The 18,858-nt window shown below is 47.6% G+C and overlaps 2 protein-coding genes across 2 annotated transcripts; both read left to right on the top strand.

Annotated features, from left to right (window-relative positions):
- The first annotated feature begins 5,371 nt into the window (after nt 1–5,371).
- Nucleotides 5,372–6,412, top strand: LOC129065191 (melanoma-associated antigen B10-like). The gene has a single exon (XM_054566422.1). The coding sequence runs from the start codon at nt 5,372–5,374 to the stop codon at nt 6,410–6,412; it is 1,041 nt and encodes a 346-aa protein (XP_054422397.1).
- A 9,610-nt stretch (nt 6,413–16,022) lies between these two features.
- Nucleotides 16,023–16,899, top strand: LOC129065102 (melanoma-associated antigen B10-like). The gene is given in 2 exon segments (XM_054566355.1): nt 16,023–16,426; nt 16,428–16,899. Coding segments are annotated over 2 exon segments (876 nt in total).
- The last annotated feature ends 1,959 nt before the right edge of the window (nt 16,900–18,858 follow it).

Here is an 18,858-nt window from a genome sequence, read left to right as displayed (position 1 = left end):
ATTATGATAATAATAAATGTTTATTAGCAACCCTGTATATGGTTAAACTAACTGCTTTTTACAAAACAGTTCTGGCCTCAAAAATTACTTATCTAGAACTTACTTACCCTTAATTACAAGGCACTCTTACCTTGTTCTTTTTGCTACTGCAACATTTGGAATTGGGTCAATTATGACCAGTAAGTATTAGAAATTAATTCTAGATAAAGAGTAGGCTGAGTCCTAAAATGTCTAAGAGATTGAAAGAGCAGCTGAAGAATACATCTCCAATACCATTACAACTATGTGAAATGCAAAGCTAAGGAGGATTAAGTAATATTTGATTTATGTTTTATCGATAGATTAAATAAAGTGAATAATGAAGCATTATCAATGAAAATTAGGTACTCATGCTTTACAGTTTATTTGTTGTATTCTGAATGACATTTGAACTCATTATTTTTATTATATGATATTCATAAACCATATTCAAAAAACGTAAGTGCATTAATGAATACATATGTGTAACCTATCTGTTATCAAAATAGAATATTATTCTACTACCTCACAAAAATCAGTCGTGCCTGTGGAAGACGGTGAAGGCTAACGTTAAAAGCCAGGTTAAGCACTTGGCAAGGCCATGCTCGAACGCTTGTTATCTCCAAGGCAGAGCAAGCTGGCAACTGGCGACAGCCTGAGCCCGGGGTGGGGGTTGGGGGGCGTTGTTGAGAAGGGAGTAGATGCCCGTAAGCTTCCACTGAAGACAACTGCCACCTTTGCAGAAGGCATTTTTATCATGCAGATAGCCTGGGAACGGAACAATCCGTGCCCACAGCGTTCCCCTTAGCCTGCAAAACTCCCTTGAGTTTTACTAACCAACTCCTACAAAATAAACGCGGAGACTGAGGTCATTGTCATTCTCTCTCCATCAGAGGACAATGTCCCACCCAGCCCCCGCTTTTCTCTAAATTGTCTTGTTCTTTCTCAATCTCCCGTCGCCCCCGACTCAGGGACCACCACCATGCGCGGGTCGCAGCAGTGCCTTTCCAGGACAATTCCAATAGGCCTCCTCCACATCACTCCTTTCCACAGTTCCAGTTTCAACTATAGATTAGATTGACTTGTTCTAGAATTTTTAGCAGTTTTATTAAGTTATAAATTATATACAATAAACTGCATATATTAAAGGACACACTTGAAAAATTTTGTAGTATGTATATTTTCATATAACTACCACTACATTCAACATAATGAATACATTTATCACCCCCAAAAGGTTTCTCAGGTTCCTTTGAATCTCTTGTCCATTCCTCCCAGGTAACGATTGAATGACATTCCTAACATCACTATACATTAGTTTACACAGCCTAGAATTTTACATAAATGGGGTAATCATACAGTGTGTGCTATTTTGCTCGTTTTTTTTCACTTGAAATAATTATTTAGAGATTCAGGCATGTTATAGCCTGTATCAATAGTTCATTCTTTTTACTTCTGAATGCTATTCCATGGTACTTATATACTACAGTTTGTTTATCTATTCAGCTGTTGGCAGACCAGAGTGTCAGCCTCAGAGGATGTTCCACTCCTTCCCCATAGAGGAGAAAACTCATGGAGCCCGAACCCTCCCTTAGCCCTGGGAGACTCCAGGCGCGGGTGGCTGTAAGTGACACACGTGACTTCCCTGGCTGGCGGCTCCAGGAGGTGAGGAGGATATCGGACCACGTGTCTGTCTCGGGCAGCACTTATCCGGTCCGCCATTGCACAAGGAGCGCTTGAGATCGGGCCCCTTGTATGAGCCCTGGGAGACCCCACGCAGGGATAAATCCGTGCCAGAAGGCAGAGGGCACCACGGCATTACGTTCCCAGGGTGCCCCGGGGAAGCCGGAACCTTGCGTGCCGCACACTTACTTCCATCCTGAGCGTCTGTTGTAGGGGGATCGCAAGCGGGAAGGCACACGTGCTGTCACCAGAGAGAGCAATCCAGTCCCTGCCGCGGGTAAGGTAAGGATACTGAGTAAAGTTTCAGAGGACCTCCTATCCCAAGACACAGTAAACCCCACAGTCCTGCCCAGGCGTCAGCCATAGAAGGTTCCGCGCAGGGAAGGCCCGATCCAGTGCCCTCAGAATTGTACATCTGAGAACTCAAGAATTAATAACATTGGACCAGGGGTTCGGCATCAAGATAGCAGGGAGGATTCTAGCTCCTTTCGGGAGTCAGTGAAGGACCCTGTGGGAGTTTGGCGGCCAGAGCTCCCATCCCCCATAGCAGAGAAAACCGACGGAGCCCTGTGCCTGCCATCAGCCCTAAGAGAGTCCAGGCGCGGGTGGCTGTAAGTGACACACGTGACTTCCCTGGCTGGCGGCTCCAGGAGGTGAGGAGGATATCGGACCACGTGTCTGTCTCGGGCAGCACTTATCCGGTCCGCCATTGCACAAGGAGCGCTTGAGATCGGGCCCCTTGTATGAGCCTTGGGAGACCCCACGCAGGGATAAATCCGTGCCAGAAGGCGGGGGCACCACGGCATTACGTTCCCAGGGTGCCCCGGGGAAGCCGGAACCTTGCGTGCCGCACACTTACTTCCATCCTGAGCGTCTGTTGTAGGGGGATCGCAAGCGGGAAGGCACACGTGCTGTCACCAGAGAGAGCAATCCAGTCCCTGCCGCGGGTAAGGTAAGGATACTGAGTAAGGTTTCAGAGGACCTCCTATCCCAAGACACAGTAAACCCCACAGTCCTGCCCAGGCGTCAGCCATAGAAGGTTCCGCGCAGGGAAGGCCCGATCCAGTGCCCTCAGAATTGTACATCTGAGAACTCAAGAATTAATAACATTAGACCAGGGGTTCGGCATCAAGATAGCAGGGAGGATTCTAGCTCCTTTCGGGAGTCAGTGAAGGACCCTGTGGGAGTTTGGCGGCCAGAGCTCCCATCCTCCATAGCAGAGAAAACCGACGGAGCCCTGTGCCTGCCATCAGCCCTAAGAGAGTCCAGGCGCGGGTGGCTGTAAGTGACACACGTGACTTCCCTGGCTGGCGGCTCCAGGAGGTGAGGAGGATATCGGACCACGTGTCTGTCTCGGGCAGCACTTATCCGGTCCGCCATTGCACAAGGAGCGCTTGAGATCGGGCCTCTTGTATGAGCCTTGGGAGACCCCACGCAGGGATAAATCCGTGCCAGAAGGCAGGGGGCACCACGGCATTGTGCTCTCTGGGTTTTCCGGGGAAGCCGGTGCGGGATGTGTGGCACGCTTATTTCCACCTTAAGTCTCTGTTGTAGGGGAGACTGCAAGTGAGACGGCAGCTATCCAGTCACCGGAGAGAGGAATCCAGTTTCTGCCGCGGGTAAAGTAAGAATACTGAGTAAGTTTGAGAAACGTCCTATCCCAAGAGACAGCTTCACAGTCTTGCTCTGTACTCAACCTTAGAAGGTTCCACGCAGGGGTGGACTGATCCAGTGACCTCAGAATACTCCTTCAAGGAATTCAGGCAGTTAATAGCAGTGGACCAAGAGGTTGTTATCAAGACAGCAGGGAGGATTCCAGGTCATTTTGGGAGTCAGTGAAGGACCATAAGGGAGTTTGGTAGGCAGAGCTCCCCTCCCCCATAGCACTCGAAACGGAAACAGCATGGAGCCCATGACCTCCATCAGCCCTGGGAGATTCCAGGCAGGCGTGGCTGTTAAGTGGCCCACCGGATTTCCCTGGCTGGCAGCTCCAGGAGGTCAGGAGGGTATTTGAGTAGTCCTCTCCTCCAGAACACTCCTCCCATCCCCCACAGCTGAGGCAGCACCAGGGAGCCTGGCCCCTGCCTTCATTGTGGGAGATGCTGGCAGGGGAGGGGGTAGTTGGCTAGAAGTAGCACACCTGACTTCCCTGGGTGGCAGCTTCAAGAGTTGAGGAAGATTTTCACCAAGGTGCCTGCCTCAGCTCAGGCACTGCCAGGAGTCAGTGAATGCCCCGCTTTGCCTTTTGGGGGAAACCGCCTCCCCACCAGAGTGGAGGCCCTACAGAGTCTGGCCCTTGATGTCAGCCCTGGCAGACCCTTGACGTATCAATTAAGACCCATATGCCCCACATTTCACCTTTTGGTGGTGGCAGATGTGTGTGAGGAGATGGGTGCGTAAAAGCCTTGGTGTAAGCCAGACAATTCAGGTTAGCAGAGGGAAAAGTCCTAGGGCAACTTTGAGTTTAGTTCAGAACCTTGAGAAAGGACTGAAGGGATTTCTCCTTCAGGACAAAGGGCGCCCCAGAGATCACACCTCCTACCATAAGCCCTGGTGACCCCACAGCAGAGCTGTCACGGTAAGATGTCCCTCGCTTTATCCTAAGCAGTCACAGGGAGACGAGGATCCAATTAGAGGGAGGTGACTTGGGCCCTTTTAGATGTCAAAGTGAGCACTGAGAGGGGTACACAGAGTCAGGCTCTTCCTCTGTGGGAAGCCCTGGGGAGATAAGCTATTCTGAGTCTACTCCTTCCACCCCCACATATTCCGGAATATTAGGTGGAGAAAACCTTGGTCTGATTGTTACAATCTTCACGTCCGCAGAGGGAGGATACCAGGCAGTCAAGGGAAGGAGCCACAGAAGCGAAGCGAAGTAAGAACTGAAGGGACGACTCACCGCAGGACAAAAGGTATTTCACAGAGCCCTGCGTGTGATCCTATTCCTGGGGGTGAGGGGGCTGCATGGGGGAAATACGTGAAACTGAGGCCTTCCCAGACTTCTCTGCAGACTTTCGTGAATATGAGGGCCTTGCTCCAAGGAGATTAAGTCTAAGATCAACTGAGGGGCCAGTCCGAGGCTGTATAAGAAAACAAGGAGTGGGCTCTGAGTAAGGAGTGAGAACTCTGATTATCCCAGGATGGAGAGGGTCCCACAGAGCCCTACCATTGTCACCCCAGGGTATGCCCCTGGCAGGTGTGCTTAGGTGAGGTTCCACCTCAGTTCCTCACCCAGAATGTCATGGAGGTGAGGGCATTGGAACAAGGGGTGAGCGTCAAAGAAGTTTGATAGCACCTCACATCTTGCCAGAAGTGCAGGTAATGGCTCTGAATGTGAACGGAGAGAAACTTGCTACTCAAGAACAGGGGAGCCTCCACAGGGCCTAGATTTGTCAGATCTTGCATCAGCTCCAGTAAGAGCCAGGTAGGGCTGGAAAGCTACAGCCTCAGGCAAACTCTGGTTACCCCCTCAGAGTCCTCAGGAGAAAGGCAGTTTGGAGAGGAGGAATGGGGCATTGTGAGTTCCTAGAGCAGTGTCCTCAAGTCAGCCTGCAGAGATGGCTGTGGATAAAGCCCCAGGGGCTATCTCCCTGCTAAAGGTATCACACTATTTCTTCTTTCCTCCAGGTCACCTTTCCCACACTCCTGCTTGCTAAACCCGACCAGAGTCGTCATGCCTCGGGGACAGAAGAGTAAGCTTCGTGCCCGTGAGAAGCGCCGCAAGGCCCGGGAACAGTCCACGGATCCAGTGGATGCTCAGGTCACTGTGCCAGGGAAAGAAGAGGGGCCTTCCTCATCTCCTAGATTCAGTGGTGATCCTCGGAGTTCACCTGCAGTTGGAAAACCCAGCAATCCTCAAGCGTCTGGGGGAGTCTGCTCCACCAACACAATTGCTGCTGTCGTTTCAAATGCAAGATTTAATGAAGGTGCCAACAATCAGATGGAGAAAATGCCAAATGTCTTACGTGCCAAGGATATCACTGAGCCCCGGCACAGGAGCAGAAGCCCTCTGAATGAAAAGGTGGTTGTGTTGGTGCACTACCTGCTGTACAAGTATCAAAGGAAGGAGCTTGTTACCAAGGCAGATATGGTGAGAAATGTAATCCAGATGTACAAGCATCACTTCAATGAGATCTTCAGGAGAGCTTCTGAGCACTTGGAGCTGGTCTTTGGCCTTGACATCAAGGAAGTGAATTCCAGCAACAACACCTATGTTCTCATTGACAAACTAGAGCTAAGCTGTGATTCGAGAGAACACAGAGGTGTGCCCAAGACTGGCCTGCTGATGACTATCCTGGGTGTGATCTTCACGAAGGGCAACTGTGCCCCTGAAGAGGAAGTCTGGAAAGTGGTGAATCTAATGGGGCTGCATGTTGGGAAGAGGCACTTCATCTTTGGGGAGCCCAAGAAGCTCATCACAGAAGATTTGGTGAGAGAAAATTACCTGGTGTACCGCCAGGTGTCCGGCAGTGATCCCCCACGCTACGAGTTCCTGTGGGGCCCCAGAGCCCATGCCGAAACCAGCAAGATGAAAGTCCTGGAATTTTTGGCCAAGATTCATGACACCGTCCCCAGTGAGTTCCCACGCTATTATGAAGAGGCTTTGAGAGATGAGGAAGACAGGGCCCTAGCCAGAGCTGTAGCCAGGGCTCGTATTTCTTCCTTGGCCAGGGCACGCTCCATGGCCATGGCCAGCTGCTTCTGCCCCAAGTGAATGCTGAGGAAGATTATTTACCCTGTGTTCGAGGAGAACAGCTAATGTTCTCATTAGTGGAAGGTCAGGGTGGGGCTAGAGATAAGTTTATAACTTGTTTGTATTCCTGTTCTATGGGGTAACTTGGATATTTGTGTAAATGTTGCTCCTTTTTATGCAAGGTTTAACTAACTTCCGAGTCTGAGTTAACAACTGATATATAAGTCACACATGTATTGATGTTTATGAGGTTTAAGAGTATGAGTTTTACTATTTTGGTATGTTGACTATAATTAAAGATAAATTTAACAAAATGAAAAAATTACTAAGTTAATTAAATCCATTTCTCATTTGGGAAAGGATATTATGATTTAGAATTTCCTCAGTAGCTCATGCATTTAATAATTAGCCTAATAAAATTACATTTTAAAACTGCAAAAAAAAATTGCTGTTTTCTAGAACAAATGGGGAAATTTTCTTTAGTTATTTGGAACAGAATAGTAGTATATTGCGTGAACATTTCCTTGGAAATGTGAATGAACTCAGTAGTAAAGTATTTGGGACCAAGGTTACAAAAGTAAAGCAATAGATGATAAATGTTTGCATTCTGTTGTCACTTTTAGTTCTGTAAAATTAAGAGATGTATTCTCGGATGTGCTTAGATAATTCAAAAATGTAGAATTAATTACATCATAATAAATTAGATCTCTTGCACATTCTCATTTATTTCTCAAACGTTCCTTGAGCCTCTGCTCTTTGGGAAGCTCTGTGCTACTTCTGGGGATGTCAGGATCAAAAAGAGCCACTGTGCCCATACAGTGTTCGAGTCTGGGAGCAGCTCTCAAGTCAGGAAGACGGTGAGATACGCCCTAAGACCTAAGAACAAATCTAAAGAAGGAGAGGGGTCATGGAGGGGCTCGATGTGAGCAGTCAAGTGTAAATGTCCTGAGGCAAGGGGGTTCGGGACCTTGGGAAACTGCAAGTCTTTTGGTGTGAGTCAATTTTATGTTAAGGTGGGTGGTGGGCCAGATGGGGAGGCTGTGGGTGTGGTTGGCAGTGGGCAGACCCTCAGAAGTTGTGTCCAGAGTGGAGAGACTAAAACCTGGGAAACTGCTTTGAGCAATTACTTTAAGATCATAAATTAACCAGCAAGAAACTTCCACCTGAGGCAGGAATGGGATGTGCCCTGTTCCTTTGCCCTAGTTCAGGTGAACACAGTCTGCAAAGTAGGTATTTTGTATACATTATGGCCATGGAACCTTTTAGCAATAAGGGTGATAATGCTTTAACATGGGATGCTCAAAAGCCACTGTCCTGGCAGGCTTTTACCTTGGGCCGGAAAAGGCAGAACTCATGATTTACAGGGTATTTGAACTGTTTGAGTATAAATTGGCAAACTGAACATGGGAGATGGGTGGTTCAATGAGAGTGAACCAGTTAGTTTTTTATTCCTTTTACAGAATCCTTTATGCATCCATTCAGAAGTTTCTTCCAATTGCTTATAAACTATCCTCAAAATTTTCCTGAGCAAGTTACTTAATATTCTTAGGAAGATACATCATCACTGAATTGGTGTGGTACATCCTACAGGGCTGTATATTGTCTGACATCTCCAGGATAAAAATAAATTTAAAAATTCCAAGATGGGAAATGGGTGATCTTTGAGGTCAGAATTGGAATAGTAACAACTACTAATTATCGAAGACTGAATACGTATCAGTCACTGGACCAGGTGCCTCATATAAATTATTTACATTCCAGCAGTCCAACTTCACAAGGTACACACGAATCAGGGAGTAAGATGACTGCATCAACCCCATTTCAGATGAAGAACCTGAGACACACATAGCTTTGAAATTTTCATGAGTTCAAATGGCTCCTCAGAGACAAGCCTAGCAATAAAGACCTGGTCTGGTACGTCTAGAACCCACATTGCTCCACTCCTTGCTGCCTAAGGCCAATCTTGTCTTACCAATTCATTTCTCACTGTTCCATGTGTCTCACGCGGTAAGAAGAAAAAGCCTGTGGCTAAAGTGCAAAGAGCAGGCCTAAAGAAGGGAGACAACATGAGAATCAAACACAATTTGGGGATCGTCCGGGGCTTCATTTACCTACGGTCCTCCTGCCCCCCAACACCAGGGCTCCTTGGGAGCTGACTCTGCCCTGGGCCCAGCCCAAGCGTCCAGTCGCGGACTTCCCTGCATCACGGCGCCCCTCTCCTCTCCCTGGGTGGTCCCCGGTGTGCCTGCTGTGTGGACTGGAACCTGTCCTGCCCGCCAGCTGTCCTCTGCTTCCTCCTCTGCAGGCCGCACCTGCTCCCCGTGGGACACACAGCCCACAACCCCTGCCCTCCGGACCTAGAGCATCCCACCTCCCTGCGGACCCGGGCCTTCCCTGGGGGCCCCTCTGACAGCAGCCGCTGCTATGCGATGACTCACTTGGGGCAGTGACCTTTGGACACCCCCTCCTCCCACATGGCTGCCTCTACCAAACTCTTAAAATTTGTTTTTGTCAAATCTGCTGACAAGTAGGCTGATTTGGCAGGAAACCTGCAGGGCCTTGGTTTATAACCATGCACCAGAGAGGGCATTTTAAAACATTGCAATAGAATTAAAAACTTTTTTTTTACTTTTATTTTTTTCAATTACAGCTTACATTCAGGTGTACAGCATAGTGGTTAGACAATCATACAGTTTCCAAAATGTTCCTGCTGATCTTTCCAGTCCTGGAACTATACATAGTTATTACAATATTATTGACTATATTCCCTGCTATAGGATTTTAATGGACTGCCCTAATGGATTGAAACAGCATTAAATACATACTCTGATGAGTGGGCTTAACTAAGTGGCCAAGAGCCAAAGCCTTGGTCCTAAGAGGTAGATGGGGAAGTCCCGAGGAATCCACTGGGTAGCAAACATCAGCAGGGGCTGGATTCTCACAGACCCCGTAGGCTTCTCAGACAGTTATAGTACTTTTCTATGGCTGCTGTAACAAATTACCACAAATTCAGCGGTTTACAACAGCACATATAATCTCAGTAGGTGTTATTACCTGCTGTTCTGTAGGGATAAAGGCTGGAATGGCTCTGCTGGATTCTGTGCTTGGATTTTCACAGGCCCAAGCCTGCGGGCCTCTCTGATCAGAAGCTCTGGGAAGAATCTCCTTCCCAGGCCATTCAGGTCGGTGGCAGGATCCGTCCTTTGCGGTAGTAGGACGCAGGCCCTGTTTCCTTGCTGACTGTGAGCTGCGGCTGACATTGTTTCTCCTGGCCTCTCTCCAGTCCTTGCTTCAGGCCCATACGTTTTGACCAGCAATTAAATGTCGAAGCCTTCTCACACGTGGGATCTCTCTAGCTTTCCCCTCTGTTGCGTCTCTCTTCTGCCTCCAGCCAGAGAAGGTTCTCTGCTTGGAAGGGCTCATGTCATTACATCGGACCCACCCAGATAATCCAACGTCGACTGTAAAGTCGGTTTCATACCCTTATTACATCTACACAGTGCCTTTGGCTGAGCAACGTGACATATTGACAGGTTTCAGGGAAAATGTATGGGCATCTTCGTGGAGCAATTATGCAGTCTACCACCAAGGTAGTAAATGTCTCCCTGGCAGACAAGCCAGCTTTGATAAGAAAAATAGTAATAATTTACCATCTTTCTCCTGACTCTTGCCTGTGTCTGCCCCAGGGGAAAATCCAGCCCTTCCGGTGTGTCTAAAGGCGCCTGTACACGTGTTCAGGCAGGTTCTTCAGGTGGTGGGTAGCAGAGACTCACGAGTTGTGACTTTCACCTTGCAGAGAGGAAGAAGAGCGTTCTCAGTGTACTGGGACTCGGGAGGTCGCGGACAAGGTCCGTGCAGAAAGGTGCTTAGAGTGAAGAGGGGTGACGCCTCCACGCTGAGACTCCCAGTGACCTCAGAGAAAACTGGTGTGATCCTGTATTTCAAAATGCTGGTCACATATAGGCACTGGACACATTTGCAGTGTTGCAGGGCAGTTTGATCCTTCTCAGAAACTTCTCCAAGGATGCAGAGGACTTTTGTAAACAGATGGTAAGTTCTGCATTTTACAGAGCACCTACTCTGCGGCTTGCGAGGGAGACTGCAAGTGTCCACCCAAGCTGTGCCATGTTCTTCTTCCCGGGCACGTGGGGATACTATGGTGTTCAGCCCAGGAGCATTAGAAAGGTTTCTGGGACAACCTTTGCCACTGAGATGTGAACAGAAGCGAAACGTAGTTTTTCCAGACCAAGGCACTAGAAGGTCAGTGTGCCACTTCTTGCTTTCTGCTCAGTGCCGCCGCCAACGCTGAGATCCTGCGTTAAGATTGGAGTCAAAGGATGGGAGCCCCCTCCATCCCTGGGCCACCCGACAGCAGAGACCCCACCTGCCATGCCAGAGTTCATGTGCACGAAAAGCAGCTTTCGTAGAGTTAGGTCATTCGGGTTTCCGATGCTTCCATTACAATCACTAGCCATTACTTGCCTGAATGACGCACAGCTTTTCTTTCTGTTATCAGTTGTACCTAGATAAACTAATTAATATCGAAATAGTGCATATGTTGTTAATGCTAAAAAAGTCTAAAAATATGAAATCACACTCCTGCCTCCCTTCTATGGTCCTATAAAATCAGGCCTTATTAGAAATAAGCACAAATAAAAACCTTGTGTGTATAATTTTCACACTTATTCTAGACTTTTCCTTAAATATATGTGCTAGAAGAATACACTGTTGATAACTTCCTTTCAAAATCTCTCCAGTGAGCACTGAGACAAACTCCTGAGGATCACAATAGTGTGAGGACCCTATTCTCACGCCAGCTTACCATACATTTTTATCTTCTATTGTTTCTGCACTGTACCTCACTTGTGAATAATGGGTTTTATGACTCCTACCCAATCAGAAGTTGTTGAGGGTTCATGTTGGCATCTCTCTGCTCTCCTCCATATCCACTCCCCCCCGACACATTACATATGCATGTTTTCAACAGATATGAACTGAGGTGTTGAAGGAGTAAGGTGTAGGGTCAGACGGTAGAGAAGGAATGCTCGGTTGAGAGGCCAAAACAAAGCTTTACTCACTGTAGAATGTGAACCACAGTGGTGGACCCGAGAAGTATGAGACTTACAGCATTAAACATAGACATCTTCCTGTGATATAATCATTGAAATAAATTCATGTACAGAGGTGGGTGAAAGTAGGTTTACAGTTGTCAGTATGTGAAACTTAGAGTTAATAAAGCTATTCCAATAATCATAATTTGCATGTCATTTTCCATATGAACAACTGTAGACCTGCTTTTGCCCACCCCTGTATTGAGTGCTTACTAGATGCCACAACCTTTTCTCTGACTTATCTTTTTTTAATCCTTTTCTGATGTCCTGCTAAGTAAGGACAGTCATTATCCCTATTTTTTCAGATGAGAAAATTGAGACACAGAGAACTTGTTCAATGTGGAAAGGGAGAATTTAAAAAATGAAACAAAAAGGGGGGGAGGGGAAGACACTGTGAGTTTTTAAGATACACGTGTAACAATGTACATCATGTTCTGCCTCTTGCCCTTGTTGCTGAATAAAATGAATGCAGGATCTTTCTGTGAGAAATGGATCCACCTCACTCTTTTAAGTACTTGCTAGAATACTAAGGTGGATGTGCCATGAATAATGTACCCATTCTCTTCTTGATGGACACGTAAGCTGTTCCTCATTTCTTGCTACGTTTAACAGAACGGATATCAACATCACTGAAAATGGCTGCTACACAAATGTGAATGTTTTCTTATAGGAAAGAGATTTAAAAAATGTGCAAATTGGATTAAAGTAGAAATAGTTTGGTGATTGTCAATATTTTGAATATTTCTGAAATTGTATTCCTACAATGCTTCCCCAATTTGTATTCTCACAAATTAATTTATGTGAATATCCAACATTCTCACAGGTATTTAATTTTATCAATTTTAAATTCGGGGCAACATTTTTGCTGCAATTATATTGTCTCAACTTTAATTTGTATTTCCCTGTTTTGTAATCAACTTGAGCAGAAAATTAACATACTCTCTCACTCATATGAAACAGGATTTCTCATTGATGTCTTGATTACCAGGATACCTCTGGGCACATGCTTTAAGAATTCTGATAGGTATTTAAATGTTTCCCTTTAACTTGAGAAGGAAGGTTTTGTCAGAATGACCAGGTGCCAGAGAATGAGCCTGGGCAGGAAAACATCAGTGACTGAGGAACACCAGGAGGATGGCAGTGGGTTGGGGGGGGTGAGGAGGAGAGCAATTTCTAGAGAGACCATGTATTTAGGACAAGTTCAGAGAGCCCAGGACAGCTGGCAGTCAGGGATCTGTATGCAGACTTCATCAAAAGGCAAAAAAAGATACCAGAAGGAGAGAAGGTGGAGAATCTGGCGGAGGGTAACAGACAACTTACATGGATAAGCTAGGGAATCTCTGAATCATCATCACGAGTGTCAAGTTGTAAAGTGATCTGCGTGGGAAAATTTATTCGATGATAGGACCAGAGGCAGGCCTGATACTCCCTACCTTAGAATGCCCCCCTGCCTACTGTCATGCGGAGGATAACTCGCTCCCTTGCGTCACCCACCAAGTGATGTTATTTATGAAATCTGGGAGCGCTACACCTCTTCATTACTCTGGGGGTTCCGTGCATCCTTGCTAGTGTAGCACGGCTGAGAGCTGTCTTGATGCCAAGCAGAGAGGCCTATTTTTCCTCTTGTCTCTGTGGTACTCCTGCCGCTGGGGTTGAGGCTGTGCAAGAGGGCGGGATTGATTGTTGATTCAGGAGAGTTAAAATAGGGCAAGTATTACCAATGAGTAGTGGATGGGGGTGTGCAGCTGCACGCTGCATGGAGGGGAGAATTGGAGGGGGAAATCCCTAAAGCTAATTACCCCGGCGACTGTGGGAATAAAGGGTTGAATGTGGACATGCCTTGAAGAACAGTTCAGGTGTTATTCCCACTCAGATTGCCTCCCATGGTTCCTGACTTCTTTGTATAGCAGAGGGCAGGTGTACCGTGTATTCGGTGGTCTGTGTTGCTGCCAGATACTGACTGGAGTAAGGGGCTGGCCTACAGTGCAAACATTTGCAGGGTGAATGGAGAACCGTTGTGGTCAGTGTAGTTCCTTGTTAAATTGCCTGGAGGGGAGGGAGTAATAGATCTAAGTGGAGTCCAAAGCCCTATCTTTTTTATTGTAAAACTCCAACTTGATTGAATTAAAAATTAAAAAATAGATTCTGTGCTACACATTCGCAAAGTCATCTTTGAAGCTCTTGATTAAGTCTGAGGGATCCCCATCCCGGAAGACAGTGAACCTCACAGAGTCTGGCTCGTGCTTTCAGTTCTGGTAGGCTTTATGTAGCAAGCAATTGCCTGCCATAATGGCCTCTGAATTTCCCCTCTGAAGAGCCAGGACTGAAAGCTTTGGACCTGGGTGTTAGCCTCGGGACCACAGAAAATGGGATCCCAGGCATTAACATGAGTAAAGGACTGTGTGTGAATTCCAAGGGAACTACCCACCTCAGAACAGATGGACAGCACAGTGACCTGCCCCTGCTATAAGTTCTGGGAGGCTCTGGTGTGGCTGTGAGGCTCATATGCCCCTTCACTTTACCCCCTGGAAACTGGAGAGTAACATGGGGAGGGCCTTGGTTTAATGCTAGTCAGTCAAGGAGGGGAAACCTAGGACCAGCCTGAATAGGCCAGAAGCCCCTATGTGAGTTCCAAGGGAATTCTCCACCCCCAGACCAAAGCTGACCCCGTAGAACCCTGTGCATGTGTCAGCCCTGGCAAAATCCAGGCAAAGGTGGCTGGAAGTGGTGCACTCTGATATTAGACTTGGGTCTCGGGAAAGCAAAAAGTATTGGTCTGAGAGGAGTGGTGTGAAGTACAGTGAGGGAGGAGCTCTGGTCTCTGCCTGGAACTAAGGTGAAGATTTTGAGTTAGGTGTAAGGGAACTGTCCACCCCAGCCATGAGAGGCCCCCAGAGCATCAGGAGCCTGCTCTCGGCGCGGGGCGTCGGGGGGGAGGGTGAAAGGGGGTGGGGGCTCGCAGTGCCAGAACCTTGCTGTCCACCTTGGGAGGCACCAAGTGGTGGTTTAAGGATGTAACGCACCCCAACTTCTGTTCCTGGTCACTGAGCGAAGCCACAGCCTTTTCGTGAGGGAGAGAGCGTCACATCAGGAGATGGAGGAGCTCCAGGCCCTACTTTGAATAAGGTAAAGACCGTGATTTAGATTAGAGTGGTTTCCTGAGAGTTCCACCCTGCTATCAGCCCCAATAGTATCCAGACCGTAATTGCATGACATGGCAACCTTCGAGAATGTTCTAAATGTCCCTCGAGGGGACTGACAAGGGTGAGGGCATCAGACTGGGGCGTCAGCTTCACACCAGCAGAGCGACAGGTCCCAGGCTCTAATGAGTGTAAGGCAAGAATCCTGAGTGAGGTTTGAGGGAACTGCTACCACAGCGGAAGGGGCCCCGCGGAGCCCCATCCATATTTTCCATTGAGAGGCCGCAGCTTAGGTTAGATTGATGTAAGCCACCTGGGTTTATGTTTCTGGTGTCTCAGTGGCAGTGAATACCTTTGAATGGGAGGAGGATGGCGTCAGGCCAGAATACTTATCACAGCCAGGAAACTGAGTGAGGTCTCAGGGAAATGCCCACTCCCAACAAAAGTGACCTCACAAAATCCCACCACTGCTGTGAGCTCTGGGAGGCCTTGGTTAAGGGTATGAGGCTGAGCCACCCTTTCACATTGTCCTTGGGCAGTCTCAGGAAGATGAGGTCTGGTCTAAGAGGGCACTCATTGTCATTAAAGGGAGGGAACCCAAACATTTCCAGTACTCAATGTGAAGACCCTGAGTGAGGACAGAAGGGATCACCCATCTCAGAACAGTGGGGGTCACAGAGAGTCCTATCCAAGCCATCAGTCTCGAGGACACCTCTGAGCCGGTGAGAAATGCAGCTAGGGCAAGTGTGTTAGACTGAGGCCTTCTTTACTTTCTTCTCTAGACATTCATGGATTTGAGGGACTTGCTCGAAGGACATGGATCTTAAATCAGCAGAGGGCCCTACTCAAAGTAAAAGTGAGAGCACTGAGTGACAACTGAGCCCCTTATACACATCAGGACAGAGAGGGTTCCACAGAACTCTGCGTGTACTTTCTTCCCTGCGCATTGCTGGGCAGGTGTGATAAGATGAAGTTCCTCCTGTGGGGTCTCAGAGAGATGAGAGCCTTGAAATGAGGGGTCAGCATCAGAACAATAGAGCACAGGGACCTTAGGCCCTGCCAAAAGTGAAGGGATGGCCCTTCATGTGAACTTAAATGTTCCCTAAGTCAGAACAGAGCCACTGCTCTAAGTACCAGTGAGCCCCAAGCAGAGCTGGTAGGCAGGAGCTGAGGTGCACCCTGGTAATGTCCATGGGTCCTCAGGGTAGTGGCGAGTCTGTGGGTTCCTAGAGCAGTGCCCTCATGGAGTCCTGCAGTGGTGGGTGTCAATATAGCCAAGGTTTTATCTCCCTGTTGAAGTGGCCCCCCAAATCTCATTCTCTCTCCTTCAGGTCACTGAGTCACCTGCCCATTAGCCTGCTGCCCTTGTTGAGAGTCATCATGCCTCAAGGGCAGAAGTGTAAGGCCTGCGCCCATGAGAAACGCTGCCAGACCCAACAAGAGCCCAAGGATCTTGTAGGTGCTCGGGACACAACAGGATCGAATGAAGGTACCAACTACCAGACGGAAGAAAGTCCAAGATCCCCCCAGGCCTGGCCCGCCATGGACCCCTTCCACAGAGGCCATCTAAATGAGAAGGTGCTTCGCTTAGTGTATTATCTGCTGTACAAGTATCAAATCAAAGAGCCTGTGACCAAGGGAGAAATGGTGAGAAATGTAATCCAAATGTACAGAAATCATTTCCTTGAGATCCTCAAGAGAGCCTCTGATCACCTGGATATGGTCTTTGGCCTCGACATGAAAGAAATGGATCCCTACCGGCATGTATATATCCTTGTCAACAAACGAGCCAGGCCGCGATACAGTGCTGAGTAATGACAGAGGTGTGCCCAAGACCGGCCTGCTGATGACTATCCTGGGTGTGATCTACATGAATTGCTATCGCGCCACTGAGGCGCATGTCTGGAAAACATTGAATGTGATGGGGCTCTATCGGGGGAGGAAGCACTTCCTGTCTGGGGAGCCCAAGAAGCTCATCACAGAAGACTTGGTGGAAGAAAATTACCTGGTGTACCACCAAGTGCCCGGCAGTGATCCTCCACGCCATGAGTTCCTGTGGGGCCCCAGAGTCTACAATGAAACTACCAAGATGAAAGTCCTGGAGTTTTTGGCCAAAGTCCATGATACCATCCCCACTACCTTACCATTCCTTTATGAAGAGGCTTTGAAAGATGAGGAAGACAGAGCCCAGGCCCGAGCTTCAGCCAGGGCTCATAATGCTGCCATGGCCAGGGACATTTATTGCTGTGAGATTTAAGAGTAAGAGCTTCAGTATTTTGTAAAACAAATTGGAAAAAAATTCACCTTATTTAGTGATATGGAGCAAGACAATAGGGCAGTAGATGAGGCCATTCCTTGGAAATGTGAAACAACTCAGCAGTGTAATAGGTGGAGTCAGGAAATGGAGAAATAAATCAAAGATAATAAATTTTGGTTTCATTTATAACTTTTAGCCTGTTGTTGTTGTGTGTGTGTGTGTGTGTGTGTGTGTGTGTGTGTGTATGAATCCATGTAGCTTATTCAAGAATGTAGGAGAAATTAGATTGTAATAAGTTAGAGCTCTTTCTTAGTGGGCCATGTTTTCCTCCCAAAATAATTGAGCATCTACTCTTTGCAAAGTCTGTGTTAGTACTGAGAATGCGAAGGTGTATAAGACCCATCCCTGCCAGTAGAATTGTAAACTCTTGGAGTAGCTGTGATGTGAGGAGTATTTAAGACACTCCCTGTGCCCCAAAAAACAAGTCAAAAGGTGGTGTGAGGACTTGGGGCTTTTAGGCGTGAACAGTCAAATGTAAAGGCCTGGACAAGGGCGTTTGCGGCCTTGGGAAACTGCGAGTCCTTCGGTGTGAAGTAGTTTTACTTAAGCTGGGTGGTGGGTCAGATGAGTTTGTTTGAGTGGTGGGCAGGGGCCGAAAGCTCTGAAAATGTGTCTCAGGTGGAGAGGCCGAAGCCTGGAATGGAAAACTGCTTCTTGTGCCGACTTTAAGGTCATAAATAAAGCAGAGACAAATCTTCACCTGGGACAGAAATGGAAGAGGTCCTGCACTCTTGTCCCAGTGCTGGAGAACAAAGTCCACAAACTAGATGATTTGTGTACATCTGACTGTCTGAGAAATAGGGTGACGCGGAGATGGGATGCTCAGAAGCCACTGTGATGGCACTCTTTGCCCTGGGCTGGGAGAGGCATAGCCCATCTGTTCCAGCATTTGTACTTACAAGGTATATATGAGCCAGGAGCAAGGGGACTACTTACCAAACAATTTCACAGATGAAAATCTGAGGTTCCTAGAACTTTGCAATCTTCCCGAGTTCACCAGGCTTGTAAGTGACACAGTTGGGACTAGAGCCCTGATCAGAATTTGTCTTCACTCCCACACTGTTCCACTCCTCCCTGCCTGAGGCCGAACATTTCTTAATTCATTTCTCTTCTTACTACTCCACAATATCTCACAGGAGATACGAAGAAGGAACCTGCAGCCAATGCACTAAAACCACATGTATTAATAAGGTGTAAAGAGAATGAAACACCACATGGGAGCTCTCTATGGGCTGCTTTTACTTAAGGCCCTCCTGCCCCTTTATCCACAAGGTTGTTTTAGAGCTGGCTATGCCCAGTGCTAGGACCACCTGACACTTTCTGAATTACATCTCTCTTCTCCTAGGTCTTCCCCAATATGCCCTCATGTCCAAATATGGATCCTAACCTGCTGTCCAGCTCTCCCCTGTTTCCTTCCATAAGTCTGCGCTCTGCTCCCAGTGGAACAGAAAGCCCAGAATCACCTGCCTTTCCCTTGACTTAGAGCCCTGCAGCTCCCTCAGATGCCTGCTGCCTGTCCTGTCCCTGACCTTGGAACGCCTCTGATAACAACAGCCCTGTTCATATGGTTATTTACTCTGGCAGTGAAGTTTAGATGTTTGCTCATCTTCTCTGGGTGCTTCTAACGCACTTCCAAAGATTTTTTTTTCCCAATTGGCCTGTGAGTAGAGTCTGATTTGACACAGGATCTACTGGTTCTTGAAAGATAACCCTGAAGTTAGTAAGGGGTTTCAGAAAGCAGATGATGTTAGAAACAAGATTTAATCTGGTGACTTCTTTGAGACTGGCCATTGAATCTGTGCACTGATGAGTGACTTAACTAAGTGGCCAAAAACCAAAGCCTTGCTCCTAAGTGGTAGATGGGGAAGGCCCGAGGAATCCACTGTGTAGCAAACATCA

This window comes from Pteronotus mesoamericanus, unplaced genomic scaffold (genome assembly GCF_021234165.1).
Source record: "Pteronotus mesoamericanus isolate MK-2021 breed Mesoamerican mustached bat unplaced genomic scaffold, CSHL_Meso_final contig_173, whole genome shotgun sequence".
NCBI classification, from domain to species: Eukaryota; Metazoa; Chordata; class Mammalia; order Chiroptera; family Mormoopidae; genus Pteronotus; species Pteronotus mesoamericanus.
The sequence above is the reverse complement of the archived record's forward strand: the minus strand, read 5'-3'. Positions and strand labels throughout refer to the sequence as shown.